General features: G+C 43.4%; 1 protein-coding gene and 2 pseudogenes across 3 annotated transcripts in view; all 3 read left to right on the forward strand.

Moving 5' to 3' along the window:
• LOC310888710 (arrestin domain-containing protein 3-like) overlaps positions 1–25,476 on the forward strand; it is a 494,161-nt pseudogene that overhangs the window by 459,166 nt on the left and 9,519 nt on the right. Inside the window, exon 4 of the transcript in view lies at positions 9,825–9,922. The product of the transcript in view is annotated as an arrestin domain-containing protein 3-like (transcript). The remainder of the gene's footprint in view (positions 1–9,824; positions 9,923–25,476) is intronic.
• On the forward strand, positions 554–2,058 carry LOC310888604 (annotated as a pseudogene). Its single transcript has 3 exons — positions 554–775; positions 945–1,139; positions 2,041–2,058. The product of its transcript is annotated as an uncharacterized misc_RNA (transcript).
• LOC310888605 (uncharacterized protein) lies at positions 2,649–3,744 on the forward strand (the record flags this gene model as incomplete). Its single annotated transcript, XM_083815481.1, is given in 3 exon segments — positions 2,649–2,729; positions 2,732–2,762; positions 3,130–3,744. Coding segments are annotated over 3 exon segments (294 nt in total), but the record flags the coding sequence as incomplete, so codon positions are not given.

Raw genomic sequence — 25,476 nt, forward strand, 5'->3', positions numbered from 1 at the left:
TTGTTCTTAATCATCATCCTCTTCTTCTTCTTCTTCTTCTTCAAATTCTTCAAATTCTTTAAATTCTTTTTCAAAATCTACGTCTTCTTCAAATTCTTCTTCAAATTCTTCAAATTGTTCTTCTTCAAATTGTTCTTCTTCAAATTCGTCACATTCTTCAAATTCTTCAAATTCTTAAATTCATCAAATTCATAAAATTCTTCAAATTCACCAAATTCATCACGTTTTTCAAATTCTTCAAATTAATCTTCCTGTTCCTCTTCATCTTCTTCCTATTCTTCTTCTTCTACTTTTTCTACTTCAAATTCTTCAAATTCTTCATCAAATTCTTCCATTCTTCAAATTCCTCCTCAAATTATTCTTCTTGTTCTTAATCATCATCCTCTTCTTCTTCTTCAAATTCTTCAAATTCTTCAAATTCTTTAAATTCTTCTTCAAAATCTACGTCTTCTTCAAAGTCTTTTTCAAATTCTTCAAATTCTTCTTCTTCAAAGTCATCACATTCTTCATATTCTTCAAATTCTTAAATTCATCAAATTCATCAAATTCATAAAATTCTTCAAATTCACCAAATTCATCACATTCTTCAAATTCTTCAAATTAATCTTCCTTTTCCTCTTCATCTTCTTCCTCTTCTTCTTCTTTTACTTTTTCTTTTAGAAATTCTTCAAAATCTTCATCAAATTCTTCCATTCTTCAAATTCCTCCTCAAATTATTCTTCTTGTTCTTAATCATCATCCTCTTCTTCTTCTTCAAATTCTTCAAATTCTTCAAATTCTTTAAATTCTTCTTCAAAATCTACGTCTTCTTCAAATTCTTCTCGAAATTCTTCAAATTGTTCTTCTTCAAATTCTTCTTCAAATTCTTCTTCTTCTTCAAATTCGTCACATTCTTCATATTCTTCAAATTCTTAAATTCATCAAATTCATAAAATTCTTCAAATTCACCAAATTCATCACATTCTTCAAATTAATCTTCCTTTTCCTCTTCATCTTCTTCCTCTTCTTCTTCTTCTACTTTTTCTTCTTCAAATTCTTCAAATTCTTCCTCAAACCCTTCTAATTCCCCAAATTCATCAAATTATTCAAATTCGTCAAGTCCGTCAAATTCTTCCTCAAATTCATTTTCTTCACCTTCTGCAAATTCTTCAAATTCTTCAAATTCTTCAAATTCTTCAAATTCTTCAAATTCTTCAAATTCTTTAAATTCTTCTTCAAAATCTACGTCTTCTTCTTCAAATTCTTCTTCAAATTCTTCTTCCAATTCTTCTTCTTCTTCAAATTCGTCAAATTCTTCTTGAAATTCATCAAATTCTTCATATTCTTCAAATTCTTAAATAATCAAATTCATAGAATTCTTCAAATTCACCAAATTCATCACATTCTTCAAATTCTACAAGTTAATATTCCTTTTCCTCTTCATCTTCTTCCTCTTCTTCTTCTTCTTCTACTTTTTCTTCTTCTTCAAATTCTTCAAATTCTTCCTCAAACCCTTCTAATTCCCCAAATTCATCAAATTATTCAAATTCGTCAAGTTCGTCAAATTCTTCCTCAAATTCATCTTCTTCACCTTCTTCAAATTCTTCAAATTCTTCAAATTCTTCATCAAATTCTTCCATTCTTCAAATTACTCCTCAAATTATTCTTCTTGTTCTTAATCATCATCCTCTTCTTCTTCTTCTTCTTCTTCTTCTTCTTCAAATTCTTCAAATTCTTCATCAAATTCTTCCATTCTTCAAATTCCTCCTCATATTATTCTTCTTGTTCTTAATCATCATCCTCTTCTTCTTCTTCAAATTCTTCAAATTCTTCATCAAATTCTTCCATTCTGCAAATTCCTCCTCAAATTATTCTTCTTGTTCTTAATCATCACCCTCTTCTTCTTCTTCTTCTTCTTCTTCAAATTCTTCAAATTCTTTAAATTCTTCTTCAAAATCTACGTCTTCTTCAAATTCTTCTTCAAATTCTTCTTCAAATTCTTCAAATTGTTCTTCTTCAAATTCTTCTTCTTCTTCTTCAAATTCTTCTGCTTCTTCAAAGTCGTCATATTCTTCTTGAAATTCATCAAACTCTTCATATTTTTCAAATTCTTATATCATCAAATTCATAAAATTCTTCAAATTCACGAAATTCATCACATTCTTCAAATTCTTCAAATTAATCTTCCTTTTCCTCTTCATCTTCTTCCTCTTCTTCTTCTTCTTCTACTTTTTCTTCTTCAAATTCTTCAAATTCTTCCTCAAACCCTTCTAATTCTCCAAATTCATCAAATTATTCAAATTCGTTAAGTTCGTCAAATTCTTCCTCAAATTCACCTTCTTCTTCTTCTTCTTCAAATTCTTCAAATTCTTCATCAAATTCTTCCATTCTTCAAATTCTTCCTCAAATTATTCTTCTTGTTCTTAATCATCATCCTCTTCTTCTTCTTCTTCTTCTTCAAATTCTTCAAATTCTTTAAATTCTTTTTCAAAATCTACGTCTTCTTCAAATTCTTCTTCAAATTCTTCAAATTGTTCTTCTTCAAATTGTTCTTCTTCAAATTCGTCACATTCTTCAAATTCTTCAAATTCTTAAATTCATCAAATTCATAAAATTCTTCAAATTCACCAAATTCATCACGTTTTTCAAATTCTTCAAATTAATCTTCCTGTTCCTCTTCATCTTCTTCCTATTCTTCTTCTTCTACTTTTTCTACTTCAAATTCTTCAAATTCTTCATCAAATTCTTCCATTCTTCAAATTCCTCCTCAAATTATTCTTCTTGTTCTTAATCATCATCCTCTTCTTCTTCTTCAAATTCTTCAAATTCTTCAAATTCTTTAAATTCTTCTTCAAAATCTACGTCTTCTTCAAAGTCTTTTTCAAATTCTTCAAATTCTTCTTCTTCAAAGTCATCACATTCTTCATATTCTTCAAATTCTTAAATTCATCAAATTCATCAAATTCATAAAATTCTTCAAATTCACCAAATTCATCACATTCTTCAAATTCTTCAAATTAATCTTCCTTTTCCTCTTCATCTTCTTCCTCTTCTTCTTCTTTTACTTTTTCTTTTAGAAATTCTTCAAAATCTTCATCAAATTCTTCCATTCTTCAAATTCCTCCTCAAATTATTCTTCTTGTTCTTAATCATCATCCTCTTCTTCTTCTTCAAATTCTTCAAATTCTTCAAATTCTTTAAATTCTTCTTCAAAATCTACGTCTTCTTCAAATTCTTCTCGAAATTCTTCAAATTGTTCTTCTTCAAATTCTTCTTCAAATTCTTCTTCTTCTTCAAATTCGTCACATTCTTCATATTCTTCAAATTCTTAAATTCATCAAATTCATAAAATTCTTCAAATTCACCAAATTCATCACATTCTTCAAATTAATCTTCCTTTTCCTCTTCATCTTCTTCCTCTTCTTCTTCTTCTACTTTTTCTTCTTCAAATTCTTCAAATTCTTCATCAAATTCTTCCATTCTTCAAATTCCTCCTCAAATTATTCTTCTTGTTCTTAATCATCATCCTCTTTTTCTACTTCAAATACTTCAAATTCTTCAAATTCTTTAAATTCTACTTCAAAATCTACGTCTTCTTCAAATTCTTCTTCAAATTCTTCCAATTGTTCTTCTTCAAATTCTTCTTCTTCTTCTTCTTCTTCTTCTTCTTCTTCTTCTTCAAATTCGTCAGATTTTTCTTCAATTTCAACAAATTCTTCATACTCTTCAAATTCTTAAATTCATCAAATTCATCAAATTCTTCAAATTCACCAAATTCATCACTTTCTTCAAATTCTTCAAATTAATCTTCCTTTTCCTCTTCATCTTCTTCCTCCTCTTCTTCTTCTTCTTCTTCTTCTTCTTCTTCTTCTTCTTCTTCTTCTTCTTCTTCTTCTTCTTCTTCTTCTTCTTCTTCTTCTTCTTCTTCTTCTTCTTCTAGTGAGGGGTGGTCGCACCTTGGAGGCGGGCTGCTTTTGGGATGGAGGTGTGTTTTGTTATTATAATGAAATTATAATGAGCAAAAGTGCACTAGAGTACAGCATTCGTCAAAACATGACAGGTCGTTGGCTCAGGGTAGCAAAAAGTGCGGCTTATCGGTCTCGGTGTGCACAAGAACAATCGAGTCCCCACCTGGTCACAGAGCCTAGCCATGGTGTCTCCACTCCACTCTACCCTCCGTACTGTTCCTTAGAGTCAGCACACCAGGTCCCCCCAGTGTGATAGCATCTAAGGTTGGAAGCCTAGGTTATACTCAGGTAATGCAGCTACACCCTACCCTGAAAGCCTCTTCAGTGCTGTACATTTTCTTTAAAATGTGAATATTAGTTTTATTTTCCTAGTTACTTTAGGCAATTGCACCACATAATCCACCCCGTGACTATAGTCACTCAAGCTTCACGACATTTGGAATATGTCGGGAATATCACATACATTCTCGGGGCGAGGTTTATCAAGTGCATGTATGTTGTGTAGGGATGCTAAATGTTTCATCATGATCCAGAGTTTAACATACGAACTAAAAGCATAATACAGTGAGTATTAACAAAACAACAACAGGGTGAAGCACCTTGTTGAAGACTCCTGTGGCAGCTGGCGACCTTCCAAAGTGTCTTACCAACGGTATTTTTCATCTCTCTTTACTCTTTCCGTCACTCGATGTATTTCTTCTGCATCATGATGGACAGTAATCAGAGTCTTTTGTCCATTTTCTCAAACTTGTTTCATCAGTCGCTTCAAGTCTTCATGTAACAGCAATTTCTTCACCAAGGTGAGGTTCATTCCAATAGGAGTAAGCAGCAGATCATGAAGTAGAGTATAATTGGCTGTAAGAAGTTGGTAAGAGGTGACAGGAGCTGAGTAACTAAAATCACATCCTAGAATTTTGGTAAAATTGCAAACACAAACATTAGAGTGATTACTGGTATCTACAACTGTATTATCTATGACTATAGAATCACAATGGGTTCTCATGCAAACACAGCCTTTCCCAATATATACAAGCATAGTTTCAAGGGTTTCATTAGGATGTATCTCAAAGTGGCAAATATTTGTTCAGTGTCAAGACAAATGTCTTGGGCTTCGAGTATGTTACTCTCACAGATGAAGCCTTTTTGTTCACGCACAATGCATGCATTCACATCAATTGTTTGCCACTTTCCTCCCTTTTGATGGGCCCATACTTTATGCTCCTTAGGATAAAGTATAGTTCCATTATGACTGAGTCCTAATGCAATGATTGGATATACATTGTATATGGTGGCATTACTTATGGTAAGTATAAAGGCAACAACTTTATCATTTTCTGCATAATAGGTAAAGTTGACGAATTGCCACCATGCTTGAAACTCCTTTTCAAATTCGGAAGCATTATCCCAAATCAATTTTCGAATTTCAGTGGGCAAAGTTCCTCCTTCTCCCTCTCTAATAATAGCTGCTGCTACAGATTGTATCCATAACTGCGCTTGGATGCAGCTCAAGGCAAGGGAGGTATTGCCCTGAGTTTTTCCAAGGGCATTTACAATTAATTGATGATCGTTTTCTTCAATTTGTTCCCAGTGGGGTAAAATGTCTGACAGAAGCCATTGACTTGCTCCTAAGGCCAATAAGGATGGTTTTATTGGTCGTTCCAATTTCCTTAGGTCATCTGTAGTAGCAGTTATTCTACTCATTAGGACCTCAGCATCAGTGCTATTTAAGATACCTAATCCTGTTCCCAGTAACCCAGTTGCATCCCGTGGCATGCGCCGAGATTGTTTCAGAGAATGTGCAGTGCTAGCTCTACCCTTTTTAGGGACCAGCTAGGGTTAAAGAGAATTTGTTTTTGTCCCACATTTTTAATTATGTAAGGACCTGTGTTGAAGATGGAAGGAGTTAGACCAATGGGAGGCCGAGCTGGTTCATTTTCAAATATCTGCGGGGGCAGAGGCTTCTTATCCTTTGCAGTCAACGAAGACGTTTCTGTATTGATCATAAATTCAAATAGTAATTCTGTGCCTCTGTAATCCCAAAGACAGTACACAGTTATAGGTTTGGTGAAAGTAAAATTGTCCCAGCAATCAAAATTTGGTTCAGTTATTTTGCTACAATCAGTACTATAATTTTGTGGTCTGGTGGAATCAGCATAAATTGTCTTAATTTCAGTCAGCCTATTGTAAGTAGATCCATTAGTTATTCAGCAATTGATTTGTATTGTCTGGCCAGATGTGGCTTGAAGTTCAGCTATTCTTAGAGAATCGTTCCAACTCCATTCATCTTTTGAAAATATTTTACTCCCATGTAAAACTAAAGTAGAGAGACTTAGGTCCTTTTTGTTCTGAGATGTTCCAGTGATTGCGCTATACTGTGACAATGCATGGTTAGATGTCACGGTGAAACACCTCAGCTCCGTGCACAACCACAGTAGCTAAGTTTCCTTTAAGGCCTGTAATTGCATCAAGGTCAGGGTAAAGCATAGCATTATTAATCCAAACTGTTGGTTTGCGATTCTCCAGCTGTCCACATGAAGTTCACTCAGGATTCCTGTGAACACAAAAGAAAAGAAAATATGCTCGGTTATATTTAACCGGCAGGGTTAGAAAGAGGGTGAAATAGCAATCTTTAACTTCCCATGTGTAGAGATATTTGGGAGTAGTTAGCACCATTGCTATTGTTAGCTGCACAGAAGGCTTTCACTATCTCTGCCATGTTTGGAACTGTGGCAGTCAAAGGTGTGGTGTTAGCATTTAATTGTCTGTAATCCACTGCAAAATGCCATTGCCTGGTTGGTTTCTTTACCAGCCACACTGGTGAATTGTAAGGTGAATGAGTCCTTTTAATAATGCCTCTTTCTTCCAATTCTGTTACCACCCCGTCAATCCCCATAAGTGCTGCTGCTGGCAACAGATATTGCCGAACATTAGTGATTTTAGCGGGGGGTAAGGGTATGGATGTTTGGAACAGACTCAGTCTCACTGTGCCTGAATCCCTTTGATGTGTCGTGAAACTCCACACGGTTCCATCAGGGAGTTTCCACATACGGCCACGCAGTATGGCAAATCCTAAAATATTACTGTACGCAGCACTGACTAATACTTCTACCCTGGTTAATTTTTGTTCCTCTGGCAGCCAGAGTGAAATTTTTGCGGTGGGGCATTGTTTTTCCACACCATCGATTCCCATGAATTTAACCCTGCATTGACCAGGTGTTATGCTCAGGGTTTGTGCTGTCTCGTGTAATTACGGACATTTGGGTCCCGGTGTCAATAAGAAAATTTACCAATATTTTTCGGGGTCCAGCGGGAATGGCAATGATAGGGTCAGAGTGTTCATTAGAGAGCCATTGAATTGCTAATACCTGCCGAGCAGGGTGCCTCACTGCCCTCCCCGGGGATAGGAGTTTTTTTGCTGAGCTTCTGCCTCCTCAATTGGGCTCGGTGCAGAAGTTGCAGTTTCCTTATGGGTTGGGGGTTTTCCAGTTAGGCAATTCTCCCCAGCCGGAATATTTTTCTTACCCAGAAATTGGACTAATGTACGGAGGTCCTCCATAGAGGCACCACACAAGAATGGTCGGGGTCCACCCAAAGCTAGGGCCTTACACCACAACTCACCCTGTTCCTTATTAGGTTTGAACCTCTTTTTGAATTTGGGGTATCTGGGATTTTGAGTGTGGATTTGGTGGACTCGCTGAGCGTCGTCTTGGGACTTAATACTGGATGAACTAATCCAGCCCATTCAGCATCCATACTTATCTATGTCTTGTACAAATTCACTCCAGGTGGGAATGGGGGAGTTAGGATTTCGCCTACAACCACTATCATCATCCCTATGAGCAGCTAGTATGCGATCCTGGGTATTTGCTATGAACATTTTAAGACAATCAGGGAGTCCACGGATGAGAGGGATTAATCGAGCTGGGTCAATAGGAGCTAACATCGGGGATTTCCCGAATTCATCTCTTTCATATATCGCCTGAACGCAGGCTGCTTTCTGTACTGCTACAGCCAGGTCAGAATAGCTTGTGGCTCTAATTTCCAGGGGTTCCCCTCTCTCCTGGGGATCTACACCACCTGCCCAGTATGCAGCCCGTGCTGTTATAGAGTAATTAGGGTCTCCTGGTGTGGTGGTTAAAAATACTCCAGGTCCCCAAAAGCCTCCTGCCTCTTCCTCACTCAACATAATTTGATCTCCTCCTTCAAGAGAAACTCACCACACATACTCAACTTCTTCCGATTCCCCTGACCGCCTTGAGAACTTCTCCTGTATTTTAACCAACTCTGCTGGTGACCATGGAATCGTTTGCACAGTAGTGCAGATTTCATCATCATCATCAACAGTAGTCTCAGTCTTAACCAAAGGTCTCAAGGAAATCGATTGAGGTTCAGAATCAGCAATCTCTTTGACATCATCATCACTGTCAAACCAAAAAATCACCATTCCAGCTTTCAGGGTCTGCACTATGCATCAATCCATGAACCTGCTTAACCGGAGCAGAAGGCTGTATTCTATTTAGTGCTCTGTCACCCTCACAGTAATGAAGTGCCCCTTCATATTCAGCCAGAACCACCTGTGCTTCAGTTTGTGCCCCTTGCCTCTCATCCTGTTGCTAGGCACCACCGAAAAGAGACTGGCTCCATCCTCTTGACACCCTCCCTTCAGATATTTATATACATTGATGAGGTCTCCCCTCATTCTTCTCTTTTCCAGGCTAAACAGGCCCAGTTCTTTCAGCCTGTCCTCGTACGAGAGGTGCTCCAGTCCTCTAATCATCTTCGCAGCCCTCCTCTGAACTCACTCTAGTAGTTATATGTAGCTCTAGTAGCTCTAGTAGCTCTATGTTCCTCTTGTACTGGGGAGCCCTGAACTGGTCCCCCACAAGCAGTGGCCTCTGCCAGATCACGTGCTCCACCATGGGCTCCTCTCCACCGGCTGCAGGTCTGGCCTTGAGTCTGCTCCTGTGGGGGCTCTCCATGGGTGGCAGCCTCCTTCAGGCCACATCCACCTGCTCCACTGTCGGCTACTCCATGGGCTGCAGTGCGTAGATCTGCTCCGCCATAGTACACCATGGGCTGCAGGGGGACAACCTGCTTCACCATGGTCCTCTCCACAGGCCATAGGGGAACTTCTGCTTCTGAACCTGGATCACCTCCTCCCCCTCCTTCTTCACTGACCTTGGTGTCTGCCTCATTGTTTCTCTCCCATTTTTTTTGCTCCTCTCTCCCAACTGCTGTTGCACAGCTGTTTTTTCCTTTTCTTAAATCTGCTCTCACAGAGGCGCAACCAGAGTTGTTCGTGTCTCACCTCTGGCCAGCAGCAGGTCCCTTTTGGAGCTGGCTGAAACTGGCTCTTATCTAACATGGGGCAGCTCCTGGGCTCTTCTCGCAGAGGCCATCCCTGCAGCCCCCTGCTACCAAGTCTTTGCCATGTAAGCCGAATACACACACTTGAAAAGTCTTATTCAAAGTGTTGTGTTTTCTTCAGAATTCAGGTTTTCATATTAATCTGGTTAATTAATTAATTAATTAGGTTAACAGTGAAGTTTAGATTTTCCTTTTGAAGTATATGAGTTAATAGTGGAGAAGAACAAGTAGGAAAAATTGCTCTTGGACAGAATTTAATAGACTCTTCTAGGATTACACTGAATTTTTTTAGGACCTGTTCTGACAAGGGCATGTGTCTCCAGTGTTAGTACTCCACTTTCCGTATTACAGAATTGCAGCACAATACTGCATTCTGTGTTATTTAGGAATTGTGAGAACAGGTATATCCCATGACTCAGGATTGTTTAGAAGCTATTAGATGCACTGAAGCACTAGTCACTCTTTTTTATAAGGTAAACTAACCCATATTTCTGGTGTTTGCGTTTACAGGTACAGCAAGTACAGACTGTGCAACCAGTACAGCATGTCTACCCACCCCAGGTTCAGTACGTGGAGGGAAGTGACACAGTCTATACAAATGGAGCTATGTAAGTTGGTTATTGATCAAATTTATAATTTTTACTAAAATATGAATTTAAATGCACATTCTTTTAATGACATCATATGGACTACTGTATTTTAGGTAGCAAAGTCAAATTATGAGCCTTCAGATGTTGCAATTCACATGTAATAGAACAAATTTAGTTTTTCCTTTTTTTTTTTGCGAAAGAACATTATTTCCAGTCCTGTGTTTCATGTTTGAACTTCAACCTAAATGTGACATAGCATAGAAGTAAAAATGTTGCTACTTGTAGATCTTAAATGACATTCAGTGTATATTTGCATAAAGTAATGAAAAGTGTAGTAAGCTTTCTTTACCTTGGATTGTATCATTCTCTGTGGAATGGAATGGAATGGAATGGAATGGAATGGAATGGAATGGAATGGAATGGAATGGAATAGCATAGCATAGCATAGCATAGCATAGCATAGCATAGAAAAGAATAGAAAAGAATAGAAAAGAATAGAATAGAATAGAATAGAATAGAATAGAATAGAATAGAATAGAATAGAATAGAATAGAATAGAACAGAACAGAACAGAACAGAACAGAACACAATACAATACTATATCCCGAGTTGGAAGGGACCCATAAGGATGATCAAGTCCAACTCCTGGCACCACACAGGTCTATCCAAAAATTCAGGCCACATGACTGAGAGCATAGTCCAAACGCTTCTTAAACTCAGACAGGCTTGGTGCTGTGACTACTTCCCTGGGGAGCCTGTTCCAATGGGCGACCACCCTCTCGGTGAAGAACCTTTTCCTGATATCCAACCTGAACCTCCCTTGTCACAGCTTGACTACATTCCCTTGGGTCCTATCGCTGGTCACCAGAGAGAATAGATCTGTGCCTGCCCCTCCGCTCCCCCCCATGAGGAAGTTGTAGCCCGCGATGAGGTCTCCCCTCAGCCTCCTCTTTTCGAGGCTGAACAAACCAAGTGACCTCAGCCACTCCTCATATGTCTTCCCCTCTAGGCCCTTCACCATCTTTGTAGCCCTTCTCTGGACAGTCTCCAATATTGTTCATGGCACTGGAAAGCCAACTTATAAGGCTTTTTGTAAAATTGCAAATGGCTTAGGTCAAGGCACCTAAAAATGAAAGAACAAAAATACAATGAAAAAGGTAGCAAGTTGACTGTTGTGGTTTAACCTAGCTGGCAGCTAAGCACCACACAGCTATTTGCTCACCCTCCCCCCTCCCTCTCTGGGATAGGGGAGGGAATCAGAAAAAAATCTGAAAGCTCGTGGGCTGAGATAAAGACAGTTTATTAGGACAGAAAAGAAAGGAAAATAATAACGATAATGATAATAGTACTACTACTAATAATGTGTACAAAACAAGTGATACACAGTGCAATTGCTTACCACCCACTGACCGATGCCCAGCCTATCCCTGAGCAGCCAGTCCCCCTACCCCAGCTAGCCACCCCTATATGTTGTTTAGCATGACGTCAGATGGTATGGAATACCCCTTTGGCCAGTTTGGGTCAGCTGTCCTGGGTCTGTCCCCTCCCAGCTCCTGCTGCACCCCTAGCCTGCTCGCTGGCAGGACAGAGCGAGAAGCCGAAAAGTCCTTGGCCTGGTGTAAACACTGCTCTGCAACAATTAAAACATCAGCATGTTATCAGCGCTCTTCTCATCCTAATCCAAAACATAGCACCCTACCAGCTACTAGGAGGAAAATTAACTCTATCCTAGTTGAAACCAGGACAATATATCCACCCCTTATTCCATACCATTTATGTCATGGTTACACACTTTCCAATACATTCCAATTAATCACCACTTTTCATATATGTATATAAAATGTCCACTGAGTGTGTGTAGTCCATGACTGACTTTGGGCTCCATCTGTCCCAGCAGTCTTTCAGGGCAGAAGAGATGGTGTGTGATATTGGATCGTCACATGTTGAAGCCTGTTCTCGTTCCATCACATCTCTGTGCTTGTACAATTCTATCAAAATTCATTCATCATTATCTGTGTGCCTGTTACTGTAATACCATTAATAGGCCACTGATATATAGCAATCATGGTAGTGATGACGTACAGTATTATATAATAATTAACATAATACAATTCAACTCATGGGCTATTCTCACCCAGTATCAAATCCCCTTGAGGTACACACCGGACCTCCCCATTCTTTTGCATTACCCACCAAGTGCATCCAGGTCCCTGAGCAAAAGCAATCCCACGAATGGGTTTGCCTTTTCCTGAGGCAGGAGTAGCCCAGACTGTCTTCCCCAGCATGTTTCTTATATGTACATCAGGAACTTTATCCCCTTCTACAGTGCGTAACAGGTTTGATTGGGCAGGTCCAGCTCGGTTGGCAGATCCCCTGGTATTGACTAACCAGGTGGCCTTTGCCAAATGTGTATCCCAATTTTTGAATGTCCCAGCACCCATTGCTTTCAGTGTAGTCTTTAACATTCCATTGTATCGTTCAACTTTTCCAGAGGCTGGTGCATGATAGGGGATGTGATACATCCACTCAATACCATGTTCTTTGGCCCAAGTGTCTATAAGGTTGTTTCGGAAATGAGTCCCGTTGTCTGACTCAATTCTCTCTGGGGTGCCATGTCGCCATAGGACTTGCTTTTCAAGGCCCAGGATAGTGTTCCGGGCGGTGGCATGGGGCACAGGATATGTTTCCAGCCATCCGGTGGTTGCTTCCACCATTGTAAGTACGTGGCGCTTGCCGTTGCGGGTTTGAGGGAGTGTGATGTAATCAATCTGCCAGGCCTCTCCATATTTATATTTCAGCCATTGTCCTCCATACCAAAGAGGCTTTGACCGTTTGGCTTGCTTGATTGCAGCACATGTTTCACAGTCATGAATAACCTGTGCTATAGTGTCCATGGTCAGGTCCACCCCTCGATCACGAGCCCATCTGTATGTTGCATCTCTACCTTGATGGCCTGAGGTGTCATGGGCCCATCGGGCTATAAATAATTCACCCTTACGTTGCCAGTCCAGGTCCACCTGAGCCACTTCAATCTTAGCAGCCTGATCCACCTGCTGGTTGTTTTGATGTTCTTCAGTAGCCTGATTCTTGGGCACATGAGCATCTACATGGCGTATCTTTACAACCAGGTTCTCTACCTGGGCAGCAATATCTTGCTACAGTCTGGCAGCCCAGATGGTTTTGCCCCTGCGCTCCCAGTTGTTCTGCTTCCATTGCTGTAACCACCCCCACGGGGCATTTGCTACCATCCATGAATCAGTATAGAGATAGAGAACTGGCCACTTTTCTCGTTCAGCAATATCTAAAGCCAGCTGAATGGCTTTCACTTCTGCAAACTGACTCGATTCACCTTCTCCCTCAGCAGCTTCTGCAACTCGTCGTGTAGAACTCCATACAGCAGCTTTCCATCTCCGATGCTTTCCCACAATATGACAGGACCCATCAGTGAACAAGGCATATTTCTTCTCATTTTCCGGTAGCTTGTTGTACAGTGGGGCTTCTTCAGCACGGACCACCTCCTCCTCCGGTGATATCCCAAAGTATTTGCTTTCTGGCCAGTCCATAATCACTTGCAAGATTCCTGGGCGACTGGGGTTTCCTATTTGAGCCCGCTGAGTAATCAGTGCAACCCACTTGCTCCATGTAGCATCAGTTGCATGATGTGTAGAGGGGACCCTTCCTTTGAACATCCAGCCTAGCACCGGCAGTCGGGGTGCCAGGAGGAGCTGCGCTTCAGTACCGACCACTTCCGAAGCAGATCGAACCCCTTCATATGCTGCCAATATCTCCTTTTCAGTTGGAGTATAGTGGGCCTCAGATCCTCTGTATCCCCGACTCCAAAACCCCAGGGGTCGACCTCGAGTTTCCCCAGGTTCTTTCTGCCAGAGGCTCCAGGTGGGACCATTCTCCCCGGCTGCGGTGTAGAGCACATTCTTTACATCTGGTCCTGTTCGGACTGGCCCAAGGGCTACTGCATGAACTATTTCCTGCTTAATTTGTTCAAAGGCTTGTCGTTGCTCAGGGCCCCATTCAAAAGCATTCTTCTTACGGGTTACTTGGTAGAGCGGGTTTACAATCAGACTGTAATTTGGAATATGCATTCTCCAAAACCCCACGACACCTAGGAAAGTTTGTGTTTCTTTTTTGCTAGTTGGTGGAGACATAGCTGTTATTTTGTTGATCACATCCATTGGGATTTGACGACGTCCATCTTGCCATTTTATTCCTAAAAACTGGATCTCTCGTGCAGGTCCTTTAACTTTATTCTGTTTTATGGCAAAACTGGCCTTCAGAAGGATTTGGACTATTTTCTTCCCTTTCTCGAAAACTTCTTCTGCAGTGTCACCCCACACAATGATGTCATCGATGTACTGCAGGTGTTCAGGAGCTTCCCCCTGCTCCAGCGCAGACTGGATCAGTCCATGGCAAATGGTAGGGCTGTGTTTCCCCCCCTGGGGCAGTTAATTCCAGGTATGTTGGACTCCCCTCCAAGTGAAAGCAAACTGTGGCCTTCACTCTGCTGCTAGAGGGATGGAGAAAAATGCATTAGCGATATCAATTGTGGCATACCACTTGGCTGCCTTTGATTCCAGTTCGTACTGGAGTTCTAGCATGTCTGGCACTGCAGCACTCAGTGGTGGCGTGACTTCATTCAGGCCACGATAGTCCACTGTCTCCACTCTCCATTAGACTTTCGCACTGGCCATATGGGACTATTAAAAGGTGAATGAGTCTTGCTGATCACTCCTTGGCTCTCCAGTTGACGAATTAGCTTATGGATGGGAATCAGGGAGTCTCGGTTGGTGCGATATTGCCGCCGGTGCACAGCTGTGGTAGCGATTGGCACTTGCTGTTCTTCGACCCTCAGCAACCCCACAACAGAAGGGTCCTCCGAGAGACCGGGCAAGGTAGACAACTGTTTAATGTCCTCTGTCTCTAAGGCAGCTATGCCAAAAGCCCAGCGGAACCCTTTTGGGTCCTTGAAATATCCTCTCTTGAGGTAGTCTATGCCAAGGATGCACGGAGCATCCGGGCCAGTCACAATACGGTGCTTTTGCCACTCATTTCCAGTTAGACTCACTTCAGCCTCCAATACAGTTAACTGCTGGGATCCCCCGGTCACCCCATAAATACAGATGGGCTCTGGCCCTTTATAGCTTGATGGCATTAGAGTACATTGTGCACCGGTGTCTACCAAAGCCTTATACTTCTGTGCGTCTGACGTGCCAGGCCATCGAATCCACATAGTCCAATAAACTTGATTGTCCCTTTCCTCCCCCTGGCTGGAGGCAGGGCCCCTCTAGTCCTGGTCAGAATCTTCGTTTCTGTGTTTAAAGGACTGCCTGCTGGAAGTTGGAGCAGCAAACTTTTCAGAGAACCCCTTTTTCCCAATTGTTTTCTTTTGCAACTCACGTACCCGTGCCTCTAGGGTCACAGTAGATTTTCCATCCCATTTTCTCATGTCCTCTCCATGGTCACGTAGGTAAAACCACAGGGTGGCGCAGGGTGTGTGCCCACCATATTGTCTTCCTTGCATAGATGAACGTTTACCCCTAATAGCTGAGACACTGGTTTGTACAGGTGGGGAGGAAAATAAACTCTCTTTAAGTTGGTGGACCTCTTCAAAAAGTTTCTCCAAAGTATTCTCTTTTAGCTGGTGGACACTGGTTCGTTCAGGTGGAGGGGGAAGATAAATTCTCTTTAAGTTGGTGGAACTCTTCAGAGAGTTTCTCCGCAGCCGAGACACAGGCCTGTAGGGAAGAGGAGAGATTTCCTTCGTACTGCCGGAGTTGTTTAGCCACTTCATCCACTGTGGGTTCCTCATCCTCTTTCCAGGTTATTATTGCCAATGAGCTGGCATATGATGATGGTGCACTCCGTACAAACTTCCGCCACATGGGTCATGTACACTGGACTTCATCTGGATCTGTGGATGTTTGTGCGTCGTCTAGGTCCTTATAAATTACTTCCCGTACAGCTAATTCCCTCAGGTACTGAATTCCATTCTCCATGGCGGTCCATTTGCCTGGTAGACATACAAGTTCTTCCTTGAAGGGATACCTTTCCTGCACAGCTGACAGGAGATGCCTCCAGAGGCTGTGAGATCGTGCTCCATCTCCAATTGCTTTGTCAATGGCTGCGTCCCTAGCAAGGGATCCCAGCCGCCTGGCTTCCCTGCCCTCTAATTCCACAAAATTGGCTCCGGTGTCCCAGCACCGGAGCAGCCAGGTGACAAGCTGCTCACCTATACAGCGACCAAAATCTTTTCGCACATCTCGTAGCTCACGCTGGTATAGGGTTCGGGTAGTTACTGTTGATTTTTCGACATCCTCATCCTCATCTTCATCCTCCTGCACATTTGATGGCCCAGCCTCGTCTTCTCTATACCTAGACCTAGCAGAAGACTGTCTGCGTTCTAAACGACCTGAGTCTCTATACCATTTTTTCACCTTGTCTACAGGGGCAACTTGCACTGCTACAGCTCGTTTCTCTGACCCAGCCACAGGGTCTGCCACAGGGGTTGGAATACCCTCTGCAGGGTCAACTTGCACTGCTACAGCTCGTTTCTCTGACCCAGACACAGGGTCTGCCACAGGGGTTGGAATACCCTCTGCAGGGGCAACTTGCACTACTACAGCTCGTTTCTCTGACCCAGCCACAGGAGTGGGAGCAGCTGAAGGAGCTGGAGAGGCTGCAGGGGCTGGAGTGGCTGCAGGAGCTGGAACTGGAGCGGCTGCAGGAGCTGGAGCGGCTGCAGTGTGTGTCGCTAGGTTGCTAGTAGCATCAATTGCAGCTCGATAGGCACAAGCCAGACCCCAGCACGCTACAGTGATTTGTGTCACTTTGGAACTGCCAGAGTCATGACACCTTTTTTTCAAGCATTCTGCCAGCTTTTTAGGATTTTGCAGTTGTTCAGGGGTGAATGTCCAAAACACTGGAGGTGACCACTGCTCTAGAAACCTGCCCATATCCTCCCACACTCCCTGCCACTCCCAACTATCCCGCCTCAAGACAGATCTCCGGATGAGATTCCTAAGTAGTTGTTTAACCCTCAACAAAACCTGAAGCGCATTCAGGAGACATAACAACAAGAACATGCTGGTCTGAGTATCCCAAGGATATTCAACATCTTGGAGAACCACCGTAGCTAGCTCGGGGGATAAGAGGGTGGTGAAGGAGAAAGGGAGAGTGAACAGGTAGGGAAACATATCTTCCCCTGTCCCCTCCACAGATTGGCTCCCTGACGAAAAAAGGCAATAGGTGTAATTGCTAATAGTTTCCGAGATATGGTTTCCAAAGTATAGAGTCGACGACAGTGCTGAGTACAAATACCAGGTTAGAGTCGTGACCAGATATTTCATCATTTCATAAGCCATTGTTACACCGCACAGTACCATAACAATCTTAAACCAGGGCCCGGAAAGGATAAACACTGCAACAGGGAGCACATACAGAAAGTAACGCGCTATAAAACTCAATTTGGAAAACAGGCACAGCAGACTTGAGATTAAGGCAATCAACATCGTGACTAGCAACTATTAAGCAGGTCCAATACTTATACCAATTTTAGTTTAACACACTCAGGTCAAATCTGTCGATATCTCAACCCTTCGAGCCCCACGTTGGGCGCCAAAAGGACTGTTGTGGTTTAACCCGGCTGGCAGCTAAACACCACACAGCCGTTCGCTCACCCTCCCCCCTCCCTCTCTGGGATGGGGGAGAGAAACGGGAAAGTGAAGCCGGTGAGTTGAGATAAAGACAGTTTATTAAGACAGGAACATAATAATAACAATAATAATAATAGTGATAATGATAATAGTATTAATAATAATAATGTGTATGAAACAAGTGATGCACAATGCAATTGCTCACCACCCGCTGACCGATGCCCAGCCTATCCCTGAGTAGCCGGCCCCCCCACCCCGGCCAGCCACCCCTATATATTGTTTAGCATGACGTCAGATGGTATGGAATACCACTTTGGCCAGTTTGGGTCAGCTGTCCTGGGTCTGTCCCCTCCCAGCTCCTGCTGCACCCCTAGCCTGCTCACTGGCAGGACAGAGTGAGAAGCTGAAAAGTCCTTGGCCTGGTGTAAACACTGCTCTGCAACAATTAAAACATCAGCATGCTATCAGCGCTCTTCTCATCCTAATCCAAAACATAGCACCCTACCAGGTACTAGGAGGAAAATTAACTCTGTCCTAACTGGAACCAGGACAGTGGATAATTACAATACGGCTTTCCCGGGTTAGAACTTGGGCACATATAGAAGCTCAATTGACCAGAACACGTTTGCTATATTTTTGCTCCATGTTACAAGGTCACACAGTGAGACCCTAAAGCTAGGTTCCCCAGCGGTGGTTATTTGCTGCACAACATGGTAATCTTCCCATCTAATTAGGCTCCAAGTAAAAGGTCTATGAGGGTGCGCAGACCCAGGAACAGTGAAAACAATTGCACCTAATACTATGTATCGCAAAAAGTGGCTAGGGCTCATTTTCCGGAGTTCTTTACCTGGCCACACAGTTCCCCACCATTTCACTCTCTGCCTCGCTTGTCAGTTCGGTTGCGGCGAACTACAAGGTGCAGGTTCTTCTCGGCAACAGTAGTGTTCTTCAGGGGAGTTTCTCGGTTAGCCGCGACCTCTCGACCTGTCACCGATCACACAGAGTCCCCCTCCTCCCCCTTTTTACGATACATAGACAGTGACAGTATATATACTTATCGAGTTCGTTTCAACGTGAGCTTTAAGTCATCAGGGCCTGCGACCGCTTCCCATTCGCTTGTCTGGACTGGTCCCTTCACATGACTGGCATGCGTCCACCCCTTCTCAGCCATCTGGATAGCCTTCTCTGTGGTAAGTAAAACGACATAGGGGCCTTCCCACTGTGGTGTTAAAGATGTTTCTTTCCATGTCTTAATTAGAACCTTATCTCCAGGTTGTATCCTATGGATTGCTATATCTAACGGGGGACGCTGTGCCACCAAACCTTTCGCTTGTAATTCCCTCCGTCTATTCGTAAGTTGTATTAAATAAGGTCTTAATTGAATGTCCTGTACCTGGGGGTGATCAGATGGCATCTCTAAATCGTAAGGCATACCATATAGCATTTTGAAAGGTGAGATTCTGACATTGGCTTGAGGCTGTGTTCGGATATTCAATAGTGCAAGCGGTAAACATTTCACCCAGGAGGTTTTTGTCTCCATCATGAGCTTTGTTAGTTGCTTTTTAATTTCACCATTCATTCGTTCTACCTTTCCAGAGCTTCGAGGATGCCACGGTGTATGATATTCCCAACTCGTCCCCAAGGCCTTCATAGTTTCTTGGGACACTTTTGATAAAAAGTGCGGGCCTCGGTCAGAATCGATTGTTTCTATAATCCCGTATCTCGGGATAATATTTTCTAATAGTACTTTCACCACGGCATGGGCCGTTGTCCTCCTGGTGACTCCCTTTGTTCCTTTTGACCTGGTGACTCCCTTTGTTCCTTCTTAATATAGCCATGGGAAATAATGAACAAACATGCTTTATACATCACAAGGTCCGTCCTGGAGTCTGCTCCTTCAGGGGCTCTCCATGGGCATTCAGATCAGATCCACCTGCTCCACCATGGGCTCCTCCACGGGCTGCAGCGTGGAGATATGCTCCACCATTGTATACCATAGGCTGCAGTGGGATAGCCTGCTCCACCACGGTCCTTTCCACAGGCCGCAGGGGAACTTCTGCCCTGGCGCCTGGAGCACCTCCTCCCCCTCCTTCTTCGCTGACCTTGGTGTCTGCAGGGTTGTTTCTCACTCCTCTCTCTCCCAGCTGCTGTTGCACAACAGTTTTTTCCCTTTCTTCAATATGCTTTCACAGAGATGCAACCAACATCTCTTATTGGCTCGGCTCTGACCAGCAGCCGGTCCCTTTTGGAACCGGCTGAAACTGGCTCTTATCTAACTTGGGGTGGCTTCTGGACTCTTCTCACAGAGGCCACCCCTGCAGCCCCCCTGCTACCAAACTCTTGCTACATAAACCCAATACAGCTTGTTCTCTGAGCTGTGTTCTGTAACACCTTACTTGTTATTTATGCTCCCTGTTGTGCTGTTTATCATCTCTGGGGGCTGGTTTAAGGTTATGATTTTGCTGTACTGTGTCACACTGGCTTATGATATGATAAAATTACTGGTCATGATACTAAGCTGGTATTTGTACGCAGCTTTTCTGTCATTTCTGTACTTTAGGACCTATCTCTAGAAACTAATAATAAATACACTCTTTACCTTTTCTCCTCTGAGACCCAGTCTGTGGGGGAGACAAGAAAGTACACCTTCCCCTGCTTCTTCACCCTCCCTTTCTCCTTCACCTTCCCTTTCTCCTCCAGGCTACTTGCAATAGCTCCCGAGAATTTTCAATATCCTTGGGATATTCAAACCATCATGTTCCTATTGCTATGTCTCCTGAATGGGTTTCAGGTTTTGTTTAAAGTTTAACAGCTATTTAAGAACACCACCCAGAGATATGCCCTGAGGCAGGATAGTTATGAGTGGCAGGGTGTGTGGGATAGTATGGGCAGGTACCTAGGAAACAGTGCAGAATCCTGAAAAACTAGTAAAATATTTGGATAAAGTATGCCATCACCCTGACAATTCCAAAGAGACAAAAATCACTGCAATGTGCTGAGACCAGGCCAATGTCTACCAAGCCCTATTCAACACCATTCAGCACTCCCAAGGGAAAAGAAGGTCTCAGGTTCTGATGACAAAACAACAGGCACTTTGGCCACATCAACCACCACAACAGGCACTGCAGCTGAACCAGAGAAACAACCCATGCCAGTATCACTTGCCCTTATACACAAGAAGCAATGGACTTGAAAGTCAGCTCATCTAGTAAGGGAAGAAACTTCTACTCAGAAGGGGAAGGAGGAAGTGGATGAGACAGGCTACTCTGAAACAGGACCATCACAAGAACAGGAGGAGGAAAAGACAGAAATCATAAACAAGGCAGTAACCACTCGAACCCTATCCTCGAGTGATCAGTGAGATATGCAAAAAGATTGCATATCTCATCATTGTGGCAAGATATTAATGCCAGGGTAGAAAACCTGGTTGTAAATGTACATCATGTAGATGCTCACATACCCCAAAGTCGGGGAACTGAAGAACATCAAAACAACCAGCAGATGGATCGGGCTGTGAGAATTGAAGTGGCTCTGGTGGCTCTGAACTGGCAATGTGAGGCTGACTTATTTTTAGTTCAGTGGGCCCGTGACATATCAGGCCACCAAGGTGTATTGAGTTTACGTGGCAAGGTTTTGGTAGCAGGGGGCTGCAGGTGTGGCCTCTGTGAGGATTCTGGAAGTAAAGTCCAGAGGGCCTCATAGTAAAGGATTTCTCCCTTATATCTAATCTAAATCTACTCTCTTTTAGTTTAAAACCATTGTCCCTTGTCCTATCACTACACACCCTGGTAAAAAGCCCCTCCCCATCTTTCTTGTAAGCCCCATTTAAATATTGGAAGTGCACAATAAGGTCTCCTCTAGGCTAAACAACCCCAGATCGCTCAGCCTCTCTTCATAGGAGAGGTGTTCCAGCCCTCTGATCATTTTTATGGCCCTCCTCTGTATATGTCCTAATAGTACCAGGTTTCTCTCGTGCTTGGGGATCCAGAGCTGGATGCTGTACTTCAGGTGGGGTCTCACAAGGCTGGAGTAAAAGGGGAGAATTACCTCCCTCGACCTACTGGACATGCTTCTTTTGATGCATCCCAGGATAGAACTAGCTTTCTGGGCTGCAAGCACACATTTCTGGCTCATATAAAATTTTGCATCAACCAACATCCCCAAGTCCTTCTTTGCAGAGCTGCTCTCATGGAACCATAGAATCATTAAGGTTGGAAAAGACCTCCAAGATCATCTGGTACAAACATCCCCCTACCACCAATGTCACCCACTAAACTATGTCCCTAAGCACCACGTCCAACCTTTCCTTAAACACCCCCAGGGATGGTGACTCCACCACCTCACTGGGCAACCCATTCCAATGCCTAACCACTCTTTCTGAATCATAGAATGGTTCAGGTTGGAAGGGACCTCAAGAATCATCTAGTTCCAACCCCCCTGCCATAGGCAGGTGTGGGGTTGGTGACAAAAGCAAGCAGGTGGTGCCTGTTGAAGCTGATGAAGCACAGCTGGGAAGATTTCTTCCCAGCATTCCTCAGTGCTTCAGAGAGGGCTTGCTCAGATTTTGGGGACTTGTTGCTCTTAGTTGTTCGAGGAGGCAATAACATTGAATGCTAACTTCAAGCTTTCATTGAGAAGATAGATTCTACAGCAAGGAAGTAATAAGTTAGGTGTGGGGACTGAAGCATATGAAGGGTTAACTGTTTTTGAGCTAATGGGACGAAAGCTGTGGGAAGAGTAAAGAGAAGTTATGTACAAGATAAGGAAGTAGCACTGGAGAAGAGGGAGCACTGGGAAACCTGCTGCAAGCAAAACCGGCCTCTGTTCCTAGGGTCTGTTAGACGCACACTTGCCTAATAAACTTGGATTTTAATCCTGAACATCGGAGTCCGTGCCTCTCAGTCAACCACAGGCAGGGACGCCACCCACTAGATCAGGTTGCTCAGGGCCTCATCTAACCTAGTCTTGAAGACCTTCAGGGATGGGGCATCCACAACCTCTCTGGGCAACCTCTTCCACTGCCTCACTGAAGGGATGAAAGACACGGACTCCTGATGGCTCTTGAACAGGAGAAGTTTATTGCCCCTTTTCACTACTACATATACTTTCCCCGTAGCCCCACGTGCTGTCTGCGAGCCCGAATCTGTCATACAATTGGTTAGAGACCCTCAGACGTGCCTCGAGCCAGCCAGCAATTGGCCACTGCCCAAAGCTCATCTTTAACACTGTAGCCAATTTACTTTATCTCGACCTTGCTCACGTTTTTGGTTCTACCACTTGTTTCCTCATTACCTCTAATTCAGGGATGTGTGAAACAGCGCGAAGCCACCTGCAAATTCCTTTCCCACAATTCCCCCTTTTTTATTTTCAATCAACCAAACGCTTTCTATAGATTTTTCTATCAATCATTGCAAAGATTGCAATAAGCACGGTACAATAAGCAACAGGGTGAGAATCACAAGCAGAATTACGATTGTAAAGTAGCGTGCCTACTAGAATCTACATCAGTCAACAAGCCACTAAGCACTAGGGATGTTGCTTCGCAGCGACGCTTCGTCTCACTCACACAGCACAATCACACAATCATGCAAAGAGGCCTCTTGCACTTCTCATTCATACCACAAGAAAAGAGCACTTAAAATAATTTGTCCGCGGCTTCAGGAGGTCCTTGTCTACTCCCGTGGTGAGCGGCTGAGAGTGGAGACCCCTCCGAGGAAAAATGCTCGGGGCGCACCTAGGGGCATCCGTTCCACAGTCGATCCCACAGCCAAGCAGAGCGGCTCCTGGTGCAAGGAAGGATGCTATTATAGTTTTGTATAATTACAGCAAAGAGATTGCAATAAGGAGCAAGTGTGGCATTGACCATTTGTTTCATGACTTGTTTTTTTATCCGAGCAATTGAACCTTACCCATGCTGTTGCTGTTTCACATCCCAGGATATCTAATCCCTGTGGCTCCTACGGGGCTATCAGTAATTGGACCACCCAACCATCCCAGTTGTTCATTGCCTCTCTGGAGGCATTTCCTGTATCTGAGAGGCTCCACCCCCCCACAAGGTGTGGCCCTGTCGATGTGCTGCTAACCAAATTTTTCAGATCCTTATCTTCTAGCAGAATCCCGACTAGGCAGGTCGTGAACACATTTCCCGCGCTGGCCATAGACAGACACATATGGTTTTGTCCGGCCATGTTGGCGAGGGTGACCCAGATGTTTCGTCTGGGCTGGACTGAGACCCAGGAGGCGCCAAAGCTGCAGAGGTGGACGAGGATGATGGTCCCAACCATGGTCACACGCCACGAGCCGGCACCCATCGTGGTCCTTGCCCTGTGGAAACACAAGCGTACCCTCGCCCCCAGGTTATTAAGGGATATGGTCCTTCCCACCCCCCAGTATCCAGATTTCTCATCATAACCATCGCTTTTCCTGTTGGAACGGACGTTAGTCCTGATTCCATTGATTTAAAATGCTTAATTATAGGTGGTATTTCTTCGTATTGAAAAGGTAGTGTCAAATGATTCATGACATATACCACTTTGCTCAATCTATTCTGTGGGGTCTCCTGTGTCTCCCCCTTTTACTGTTTTGCCAATAAGTCCTTTAATGTGCGGTGAACACATTCTACTATTGCTTGTCCTGTGGATGAGTGTGGGATGCCTGTCTTGTGAGTGATGCCCCAGGTATGGAAAAAAACCTGCGTGGAGCGGCTTGCATAAGCTGGGCCATTATCAGTTTTTATTTCTTTAGGGATTCCGAGGGCGGCAAAGGCCGCACGGAAATGCGCCTGTGCGTGATGGCTTGTTTCGCCCGTCATCACAGAGGCCCAGAGCACGTGCGAAAAAGAATCTATGGACACGTGAACGCATTTTAGCCTCCCGAACTCGGGAATGTGAGTAGCATCAGTTTGCCAAATCTGAAGAGAGGCCCCTAGGATTAACTGTAGTCAGTGGGCCTGATCCTTGTTGACAATCCGGGCAGGTCTGTACTATGAGCTAAGCGTCTCCTATGGGGATGGCAAACTGTTTGGACAATGCCTTTGCTGCCTGGTGGAAGAACTGATGTGATAAACGAGCCTGGAACAATGTATTTGGCACTGGGACTTGCAATGCAATGTTAGTCAATTGATCGGCCCGGGCATTTCGTTCTGCAAAGAATCCTGGGAGTGTCGTATGACTTCTAATGTGGATCACGCAATAAGGGTGGGTACGGTGCTCTACGAGAAATAACAACTCTTTAAATTTTAAGAATAGTTCCTCGTTGTGGATGTGTTTGATCTGAGATCTTTCAATTCGTTGTGCTACTCCTACTGCATAATGTGAATCAGAGACAATATTTAGTGGAGCCTGGTCCCATTGCTTGAACGCCATTACTACCGCATGTAATTCTACTATCTGAGGGGAGCCCTGTATTGTTTCTATGACATGTTGCCAGTGGCCTCCTTGTTCCCACGTGACTACAGCTTTTCCCGTTCTCCCTGACCCGTCTGTAAATACTGTTTGTCCTTGGACTGGGTGCCATCGATATAGCGGTTTGTCCTCAACGTGTACATTCTTATGAAAAGTAAGCATTTTATGAGATGGGAGATGTATATCAAGTTGACCACTGAAACCCGAAAGGGCTGATTGTAGCTCTAAGCTATTCTGGAGGCACCAATCGAGGTAGTCTTTAACTATCGGAATGATAATGGATTTTGGCTCTTCTCCGGCCATTTCTATAATTCGTTCTCTTCCCTTCCTAATCAAATCTGAAAACATTTCAATGCGGGTGGCAAGTGTCTTTGTCGGTTGGTGGGGTAGAAACACCCATTCTAATAGCAGCAACGGGTCTGTTGCATTGGAGTCCCATTGCGCAATAATAGCTAAAGGTTGTGGATTCTGGTTGCATATGTAGAGCTGAATGGGTAAATTT

Source organism: Anser anser (genome assembly GCF_964211835.1).
Source record: "Anser anser genome assembly, chromosome: W".
NCBI classification, from domain to species: domain Eukaryota; kingdom Metazoa; phylum Chordata; class Aves; order Anseriformes; family Anatidae; genus Anser; species Anser anser.